The sequence below is a fragment of the Salvelinus sp. IW2-2015 genome, unplaced genomic scaffold (genome assembly GCF_002910315.2).
Source record: "Salvelinus sp. IW2-2015 unplaced genomic scaffold, ASM291031v2 Un_scaffold648, whole genome shotgun sequence".
Taxonomy (NCBI): domain Eukaryota; kingdom Metazoa; phylum Chordata; class Actinopteri; order Salmoniformes; family Salmonidae; genus Salvelinus; species Salvelinus sp. IW2-2015.
In genome coordinates this window covers 136,004-146,674 of record NW_019942588.1, presented here as the reverse complement: position 1 = coordinate 146,674, position 10,671 = coordinate 136,004, and the positions used below count along the sequence as shown (strand labels likewise).

Below are 10,671 nucleotides of genomic sequence, written 5' to 3'. Positions count from 1 at the left end.
CGTGGGGAGAACAAGTATTTGATACACTGCCGATTTTGCAAGTTTTCCTACTTACAAAGCATGTAGAGGTCTGTAATTTTTATCATAGGTACACTTCAACTGTGGGAGACGGAATCTAAAACAAAAATCCAGAAAATCACATTGTATGATTTTTAAGTAATTAATTTGCATTTTATTGCATGACATAAGTATTTGATACATCAGAAAGCAGAACTTAATATTTGGTACAGAAACCTTTGTTTGCAATTACAGAGATCATACGTTTCCTGTAGTTCTTTGACCAGGTTTGCAACACACTGCAGCAGGGATTTTGGCCCACTCCTCCATACAGACCTTCTCCAGATCCTTCAGGTTTCGGGGCTGTCGCTGGGCAATACGGACTTTCAGCTCCCTCCAAAGATTTTTCTATTGGGTTCAGGTCTGGAGACTGGCTAGGCCACTCCAGGACCTTGAGATGCTTCTTACGGAGCCACTCCTTAGTTGCCCTGGCTGTGTGTTTCGGGTCGTTGTCATGCTGGAAGACCCAGCCACGACCCATCTTCAATGCTCTTACTGAGAAGGAGGTTGTTGGCCAAGATCTCGCGATACATGGCCCCATCCATCCTCCCATCAATACGGTGCAGTCGCCTGTCCCCTTTGCAGAAAAGCATCCCCAAAGAATGATGTTTCCACCTCCTGCTTCACGGTTGAGATGGTGTTCTTGGGGTTGTACTCATCCTTCTTCTTCCTCCAAACACGGCGAGTGGAGTTTAGACCAAAAAGCTATATTTTTGTCTCATCAGACCACATGACCTTTCTCCATCCTCCCTCTGGATCATCCAGATGGTCATTGGCAAACTTCAGAAGGGCCTGGACATGCGCTGGCTTGAGCAGAGGGGAACCTTGCGTGCAGGATTTAATCCATCGAACGGCCGTAGTGTGTTACTAATGGTTTTTCTTTGAGACTGTCGGTTCCAGCGCCTCTTGTATATAGACTTATTTTTTTCACTGTATTATTGACTATATGTTTGTTTTACTCCATGTGTAACTATGTGTTGTTGTATGTGTCGAACTGCTTTGCTTTATCTTGGCCAGGTCGCAATTGTAAATGAGAACGTGTTCTCAATTTGCCTACCTGGTTAAATAAAGGTTAAATAAAAAATAAATAAATAAAAATCATAAACCTGTGGATATAACCGCAGGGACTGCGAGTTATGAGTCAAACTGTGCATCTGTAACGTCTACTTCTGAGTCCAGGTTGTACGTGTCATTCCCAGGATAAGTTTCAAAGAAACGAATGTAGTGTGTGATATTAATATGCTGCTATACTGTACAGACAAGGCAGCATTTTTTATGAATATGCCTCATGACATTAAATTCGTAATTACACAGCATTACTTACACGCTTTTTGTAAACATTTGGCTGCATTACTGAAATTGAAATAACTGTGCTGAAAAGCTTGATTTTGACATTAGATAGGATGGCAGGGTTTAAAATTATATTTTTGCCCAGATAGCCAATGTGGCTCATGGATTACCGTAAATAATGTAGAAGCTCTGACCTTCATCTTGACTGGATTTTGACCCTCTTTGAAAACCCTAAACACAGCACCCGCCTTTTTGACACGCCATTTCGAAAACCTTAACCATAGCTCCTGGCTTTTTGCAAACTGTTTTTCATCTAGTCGGTTCAGAGATTCAACCAGCAACCTTTCGGTTACTGGCCCAATGCTCATAATTGCTAGGCTACCTGCCGTTATGGCTAGGTTACCTGTTATGTCTGTTTTATGTCTTTGTGACCTCTGTATGTAGTGGGATTTTCTGGGGAACATGCATGATTTAGCCATGTCACTCAATGTTGCTGGGCAACAGAGGAAGAATAGCGCCTATGTTACGATTGGCTGTGACATGTTCCTATCGTACCCCAATGCCTCTTCAGCCTGTATTAATGCATGACTAAGAGCTCTGCTACATTTGTTTGGTCAATTGGTTTGTAGCCACTTCACTGCTTTGTGCCCCTGTCCTTGTGTTTGGATTGTTCTCTGTTTACTATTGGAGCCCAGTTCTCCTCATGAGCTCAGATATTAAAGTCGTACTTTAGCTAGTGAGTGTCAGACAGATGCAGGCATTATATCTGACCTTTATCAACTGCTATTTCAATATTTGCTTACCGAGGCAATGTACCTCATGTTATCACAGCACTGTTGACAAGGCAGTGGTAAGTCTGTCACTTCTCTCAGTGGTAAAGTCCTGTCACTTCTCTCAGTGGTAAGTTCTGTCACTTCTCTCAGTGGTAAGTCTGTCACTTCTCTCAGTGGTAAGTCTGTCACTTCTCTCAGTGGTAAGTCTGTCACTTCTCTCAAGTGGTAAGTCTGTCACTTCTCTCAGTGGTAGTTCTGTCCACATTTCAAGTCTTGTCACTTCTCTCAGTGGAAATGTCACTCTAGTAAGTCTGTCACTTTCTCAGTGGTACACCACTGGTACTGTCACTTCTCTCAGTGGTAAGTCTGTCACTTCTCTCAAATGTCACAGTCAAATGACTAGGTACAGTATTAAGCATGAACAGGATATTCATTGGCTGACAATCAAATCTCATGTATTTCTTTGAATGTCTTCATATAGGTGAAATTGTCTTTCATTCTAACTTGAGCTGTCTCACTCCACAAATAAAGAGCCTGTTTGCTCTCATTCCCCCTCTTGATAGGCAACACTCCATAGATTCAAAGATAAATGAGCTTTAGGTAAACTATAAAAAGCAGGACAGTGGTACAGAGTGATTTTGTAGTACAAAAAATGAAATGAATGGACAGAGAAAGAAAAGGACACCATCAAAATATTGTACACCTAGATGTGTAGCATGGCATGGGATCTTGGAAGCAGTAATGATGGTTACAATAACGATTATTATACCAACCAATCAGAAGATGCATAATATTCTGAATGACAAAGTCCAAATGATTCTCTCGGTATGAATGAAAGGGCTTGGAGACGAACTAAAAAAAACTCTACTGATTGTACCATACATTATGCACCTCTTGGTATTAGTGCAACATTTTCTATACCTTATTGTTGACTGCATCAGAGCAGAATATCTTCCAATCCTGATTCTGACCCAGATGATCCATCGCCCTCTGAGATGTATCTTATAGTTATTCTAGACTAGCTTTGCAAAACTTTCTTCCAGAACAGAACGGATGCTTGTGTTCCGGAGGTCTGCACGCACGCACACACACACATACACACACACAGGGAGATACCTGGGGAGGTGCACTGTATGTATCAGTCCTGTATGCTACTCAGGGCTCAGACTCCCTATCCTTTTGTTACCCACAGCTTAATCATCATCTCACTGGGATTCTACTCATGAAATGCTTTGAAAGGCTGGTCATGGCTCTCATCAAYACCATCATCCCAGAAACCCTGGACCCACTCCAATTCGCATACCGCCCCAACAAATCCACATATGACGCAATCTCTATTGYACTCCACACTGCCCTCTCCCACCTGAATAAGAGGAATACCTATGTGAGAATGTTGTTCATTGACTATAGCTCAGCCTTCAATGCCATAGTGCCCTCCAAACTCATCACTAAGCTAAGGACCCTGGGACTGAACACATCCATCTGCAACTGGATCCTAGACTCCTTGACGGGCCGCCCCAGGTGGTGAGGGTAGGCAACAAGACATTTGCCAYGCTGATCGCTCAACACGGGGGCCCCTCAGGGGTGCGTGCTTAGTCCCTTCCTGTACTCTCTGTTCACCCACTACTGCTTGGTTGCGCACAACTCCAACACCAGCGTGTKCCAAGCACGACTCCAACACCATCATTAACTTGCTGATGACACAACAGTGGTAGGCCTGATCACCGACAACAATGATACAGCTTATAGGGAGGTCAGAGACCTGGCAGAGTGGTGCAAGGACAACAACCTCTCCCTAAACGTGAGCAAGAAAGGAGATGATCGTGGACTACAGGAAAAGGAGGATTGAACATGCCCCAATTTACATCGACGAGGCTGTAGTGGAGCAGGTCCACATCACCAACAAATTATCATGGTCCAAACACACCAAGACAGTCATGGAGAGGGCACGACAACAACCTTTCTCCCTCAGGAGACTGAAAGATTTGGCATGGGTCCCCAGATCCTCAAAAAGTTCTACARCTGCACCATTGAGAGCATCCTGACTGGTAGCATCACTGCCTGGCATGGCTACTGCTCGACATCCGACAGTGAGGCGCTACAGAGGGTAGCGCGTACGGCCCAATACATCACTGGGGCCAAGCTTCCTGCCATCTAGGACCTACAGTTAAAGTCGGAAGTTTACATGCACTTAGGTTGGAGTCATTAAAACTCGTTTTTCAACCACTCCACAAATTTCTTGTGAACAAACAATATTTTTGGCAAGTCGCTTAGGACATCTACTTTGTGCATGACACACAAAAAAATTCCAACCATTGTTTACAGACAGATTATTTAACTTACAATTCACTATCACAATTCCAGTAGGTCAGAAGTTTACATACACTTAATTGACTGTGCCTTTAAACAGCTTGGAAAATTCCAGAAAATGATGTCATGGCTTTAGAAGTTTCTGATAGGCTAATTGACATCATTTGAGTCAATTGAAGGTGTACCTGTGGATGTATTTCAAGGCCTACCTTTAAACTCAGTGCCTCTTTGCTTGACATCATGGAAAATCAAAATAAATCATCCAAGACCTCCACAAGTCTGGTTCATCCTTGGGAGCAATTTCCAAATGCCTGAAGGTACCACATTCATCTGTAAAAACAATAGTATGTCCTATATCGACATAACCTGAAAGCACTCAGCAAGGAAGAAGCCACTGCTCCAAAACGCCATAAAAAAAGCCAGACTACAGTTTTGCAACTGCACATGGGGACAAAGATTGTACTTTTTGGAGAAATGTCCTCTGGTCTAGTGAAACAAAAAGTGAACTGTTTGGCCATAATGACCATCCATTATGTTTGAGGAAAAAGGGGATGCTTGCAAGCTGAAGAACACCATCCTAACCGTGAAGCACTGGGGTGGCAGCATCATGTTGTGGGGTGCTTTGGCTGCAGGAGGAACTGGTGCGCTTCACAAAAATAGATGGCATCATTAAAAAGGAAAATTATGTGGATATATTGAAGCAACATCTCAAGACATCAGTCAGGAAGTTAAAGCTGCGGTCACAAATGGGTCTTCCAAATGGACAATGACCCAAGCATACTTCCAAAGTTGTGGCAAAATGACTTGAGGACAACAAAGTCAAGGTATTGGAGTGGCCATCACAAAGCCCTGACCTCAATCTTATAGAAAATTTATGGGCAGAACTGAAAAAGTGTGTGCGAGCAAGGAAGCCTACAAACCTGACTCAGTTACACCAGCTCTGTCAGGAGGAATGGGCCAAAATGCACCCAACTTATTGTGGAAGCTTGTGGAAGGTTACCCGAAACGTTTGACCCAAGTTAAACAATTTAAAGGCAATGCTACCAAATACTAATTGAGTGTATGTAAACTTCTGACCCACTGGAAATGTGATGAAGAAAACAAAAGCTGAAATAAATCATTCTCTCTGCTATTATCTGATATTTCACATTCTTAAAATAAAGTGGTGTTCCTAACTGACCTAAGACAGGAAATCTTTACTAGGATTAAATGTCAGGAATTGTGAAAAACTGAGTTTAAATGTATTTGGCTAAGGTGTATGTAAACTTCCAACTTCAACTGTTATATACTAGGCAGTTTCAGAGAAAGCCCTAAAAATTGTCAAGGCTCTAGTCACCCAAGTCATAGACTGTTCTCTCTGCTTCCACACGGCAAGCGGTACCAGGCGACACGTTTCGGTCCAAAAGTCTCCTTAACAGCTTCTACCCCAAGCCATAAGAATGCTGAAACAATTAATCAAATGGCCATCCAGACTATTTACATAGTCGGTGAATGAGGTGGTATACTCCTCAATGCCATTGGATGAATCCCCGGAACATATTCCAGTCTGTGCTAGCAATACAAGTCCTGTAGCGTAGCATCCGCATCATCTGACCACTTCTATAGGAGCGAGTCACTGGTACTTCCTGCTTTAGTTTTGCTTGTAAGCAGGAATCAGGAGGATATAATTATGATCAGATTTGCCAAATGGAGGGTGAGGAGAAGCTTTGTATGCGTTTCTGTGTGTGGAGTAAATGGTCTAGAGTTTGTTCCTCTGGTTGCACAATGTGACATGCTGGAAGAAATGAGGCGAAACGGATTTAAGTTTGCCTGCATTAAGGTCCCGCGCCACTAGGAGCGCTGCTTCTGGATGAGCATCATGGTTAATTTATTTCTTATTTTACCCCCTTTTTCTCCCCAATTTTGTTGGTTAGGAGTCCGTAAAACGCGCAGCCATCCCCTCCAGCACCATTATAGTGTACAAGCCATAAGACTGCTAAATTCAGTAGTTAACCAAATAGCTACCCGGACTATCAGCATTGACGCCCCCCTTTGCACAAACTCTCTTATGACTCATCAAATACTATAAGCTACTGCTTATTATCTATCCTGTTGCTTAGTTACCTATATGTACTGTACATATCTACCTCAATACCTCGTACCCCTGCACATCAGTACTGGTACCCATGTGGCTCAGTTGTAGAGCATGTCTCTTGCAACACCAGGGTTGTGGGTTTGATTATCATGGGGGACCAGTATAAAATATATGCACTCACTACTGTAAGTCACACTGGATAAGAGTGTCTGCTAAATTACATTTTTTTTGTATATACTGTATTACAGTGGGGAGAACAAGTATTTGATACACTGCCGATTTTGCAGGTTTTCCTACTTACAAGCATGTAGAGGTCTGTAATTTTATCATAGGTACACTTCAACTGTGAGAGACGGAATCTAAATCAAAAATCCAAAAAATCACATTGATGATTTTTAAGTAATTCATTTGCATTTATATGCATGGACATAAGTATTTGATCACCTACCAACCAGTAAGAATTCCGGCTCTCACAGACCTGTTAGTTTTTCTTTAAGAAGCCCTCCTGTTCTCCACTCATACCTGTATTAACTGCACCTGTTGAACTCGTTACCTGTATAAAAAGACACCTGTCCACACACTCAATCAAACAGACTCCAACCTCTCCACAATGGCCAAGACCAGAGAGCTGTGTAAGGACATCAGGGATAAAATTGTAGACCTGCACAAGGCTGGGATGGCTACAGGACAATAGGCAAGCAGCTTGGTGAGAAGGCAACAACTGTTGGCGCAATTATTAGAAAATAGAAGAAAATAGAAGAAGTTCAAGATGATGGTCAATCACCCTCGGTCTGGGCTCCATGCAAGATCTTCACCTCGTGGGGCATCAATGATCATGAGGAAGGTAGGGATCAGCCCCAGAACTACACGGCAGGACCTGGTCAATGACCTGAAGAGAGCTGGGACCACACGTCTCAAAGAAAACCATTAGTAACACACTACCCCGTCATGGATTAAAATCCTGCAGCGCACACAAGGTCCCTGCTCAACGCGGCGCATGTCCAGGCCCGTCTGAAGTTTGCCAATGACCATCTGGATGATCCAGAGGAGGAATGGGAGAAGGTCATGTGGTCTGATGATTCAAAAATAGAGCTTTTGGTCTAAACTCCACTCGCCGTGTTTGGAGGAAGAAGAAGGATGAGTACAACCCCAAGAACACCATCCCAACCGTGAAGCATGGAGGTGGAAACATCATTCTTCGGGGATGCTTTTCTGCAAAGGGACAGGACGACTGCACCGTATTGAGGGGAGGATGGATGGGGCCATGTATTGCGAGATCTAGCCAACAACCTCCTTCCCTCAGTAAGAGCACTGATGATGGGTCGTGGCTGGGTCTTCCAGCATGACAACGACCCGAAACACACAGCCAGGGCAACTAAGGAGTGGCTCCGTAAGAAGTACTCAAGGTCCTGGAGTGGCCTAGCCAGTCTCCAGACCTGAACCAATAGAAAATCTTTGGAGGGAGCTGAAAGTCCGTATGCCCAGCGACAGCCCGAAACCTGAAGGATCTGGAGAAGGTCTGTATGGAGGAGTGGGCCAAAATCCCTGCTGCAGTGTGTGCAAACCTCGTCAAGAATACAGGAAACGTATGATCTCTGTAATTGCAAACAAAGGATTCTGTACCACAATATTAAGTTCTGCTTTTCTGATGTATCAAATACTTATGTCATGCAATAAAATGCTAATTAATTACTAAAAATCATACAATGTGATTTTTGGGATTTTTGTTTTAGATTCCGTCTCTCACAGTTGAAGTGTACCTATGATAATAAACATACAAGACCACTCATCTACCTTGCTGTAAGTAAGGAGAGAATAAACATGGCAAAACAGGCAGGTATTCAAATACTTGTTCTCCCGCACTGTATAGACCAAGTTATCATTACTATGTGTGTTTATTCCTTGTGTTACTCTTCTATTAATTTAAAAAAAAAAATATTCTCTCTGCATTGTTTGGGAAGCGGCCCGTAAATTAGCATTTCACTGTTATTCTACACCTGTTGTTTACGCAGTTACAAATAACAGTAATTGCTGATATTGTTGTACTATATGGGAGCTATAGGTGAGCTTGACCAAACTGTAATTCGGAAAGCTAGCGATTCAACAGTGTTTTGGGGTTTGCGAGTAATGCTCTTGTCATCGTAGTTCGGAGTTGATCGTAATAAGGCTACGGTTGTAAGAGGAAAACTTTTGCTGCCGGTCACACAACAACACAACACAAACCTGGATACARCAGTAGGCCTACTACATGTTAGCCMCGTTACCTATTTAACTGTATATGAACTAGTTTGCGGCTCAGGTCAAAAAAAATTGCCAGGGATGTCTAATCTCAGTTAACCCAGAACTAAAATYGTGCATAATTTAGTCAGATGCCCGATTATGTTTACATAGTCATTCCACAAGAGATAAAGGGATGTCTGACTGACAAAACCTMTCATATTTGTCTCTCTATCTCTCCATTCAGCCAGAGCTACCACTTGCAAACSACCCGAGACATGATGCGGCCCCATCCCAGTGTCACCCTGGACCCAGCCTTCAATTACCCCCAACACCATGTACCCCTGGGGCCTCAGTTCCGCTCCCGGAACCAGAGCTACATGCGGGCGGTCAGCACCCTCAGTCAGGCCAGCTGCGTCAGCCAGGTGAGTCCCAYACAGGATCCTTACAARGGGAACACCAGGAGACCCGGGGGAGGAGGAGGAAGGAGAGATACAGTAGATGCCACCAGGAGCCCAGGAGGAGGAGGAGAAGGAGGAGGAAGGAGAGAAACAGTAGATGTCACCAGGAGCCCTGGAGGAGGAGGATGAGGAAGGAGAGATACAGTAGACGCTACCTGGAGGTGGAGTAGGAGTTGGAGGTGGAGTTGGAGGTGGAGTAGGAGGTGGAGGAGGAGGAGGAGGAGGAAGGAGAGATACAGTAGATGCCACCAGGAGTCAAGGAGGAGGAGAAGGAGGAGAAGGAGGAGATACAGTAGATGCCACCATGTGGGCAGTGTGGGTGGGACCATCTGTTGTTTGCTAAAGGGGTGGCAATAATCACAATAATCATATAGTTACTTATAGAAACACATTAGTCACCACTAGATCCCCCTCTCTTTGAGATGGTAGATGCTTGTTCAGGCATTATTGTTTGAGAGAGAGGGCTTTTTCATTGTTTAAGTTGTCACTGGTAATACTGTTGACATATTTCGCGGTTTTCAGAACGGTCCATGTGAAACCAAWAGATTTGTGTTATTGGTGACACAGCACCATACTTATCTGTTATTTTCTATATTTATCTCATTACAAGTTCAAGTTACCCGTTACGGAAGTTCCTACACAGTACTAGGATGTTGTTTTAAACTGCTCAGTCAGTCTAGACAATGTTTGATGTTTGTCAGTAAAAAGCTTTGTTTTTATCCATATTTTYTGCATATTAGGTACACGATACATTGTGTGTTACAATGATTTAATWTACCCAGTCATTTTTATTATGTTATTAAGTAGCAGGCTTTTATGCACTGCGTAATATAAACAAGATTMATTTTGATACACGTTTGGCACAATATCTCATTCTCAACCAACTTTGTGTTGCTATTTAAAAAATCCCCTCACACAGATGACGTTGTTAGTATAGCTTCCTGCCTGCCGTTACGTTGGATGCATTGCGATGGATATATACTGTATATATTCACAACATTGAAATTCCGCATGTTGTTTGTACTGTGTTGCACTGTAATTTCTACTTTTGAATAGGTTCTTGTAAGGACATCTGCTTTCCMATTTCCCCAGTAGTAACGTATGTATAAGGCTCCCGAGTGGCACTGCATCTCACTACAGACCTTGGTTCGATCTCGGGCTGCATCACAACCGGCCGTGATCGGGAGTCCCATAGGGCGGCGCACAATTGGCCCAGAGTTGTCCGGGTTAGGGGAGGGTTTGGCCAGGGTAGGCCGTCATTGTAAAATAACAATGTGTTCTTCACTGACTTGCCTAGTTAAATAAAGGTTCAACAAAATATAAAATATCGCAGGAGGCTGCTGAGGGGAGAACGGCTCATTATAATGGCTGAAACGGAGCAAATGGAATGGCATCAAACACCTGTAAACTATGTGTTTGATGTATTTGATTACATTCCACTTATTATGCTCCAGTCATTACCACGAGCCGTTGTCCCCACTTAAGGTGC

The 10,671-nt window shown here is 43.4% G+C and overlaps 1 protein-coding gene across 1 annotated transcript in view; it reads left to right on the top strand.

The window, feature by feature from the left end:
- Positions 1-10,671, top strand: part of LOC139023973 (disks large-associated protein 2-like) — a 46,539-nt gene that overhangs the window by 25,030 nt on the left and 10,838 nt on the right. Inside the window, exon 3 of the mRNA XM_070438273.1 lies at positions 8,969-9,146. Coding sequence (XP_070294374.1) covers positions 8,969-9,146 — 178 coding nt within the window. The remainder of the gene's footprint in view (positions 1-8,968; positions 9,147-10,671) is intronic.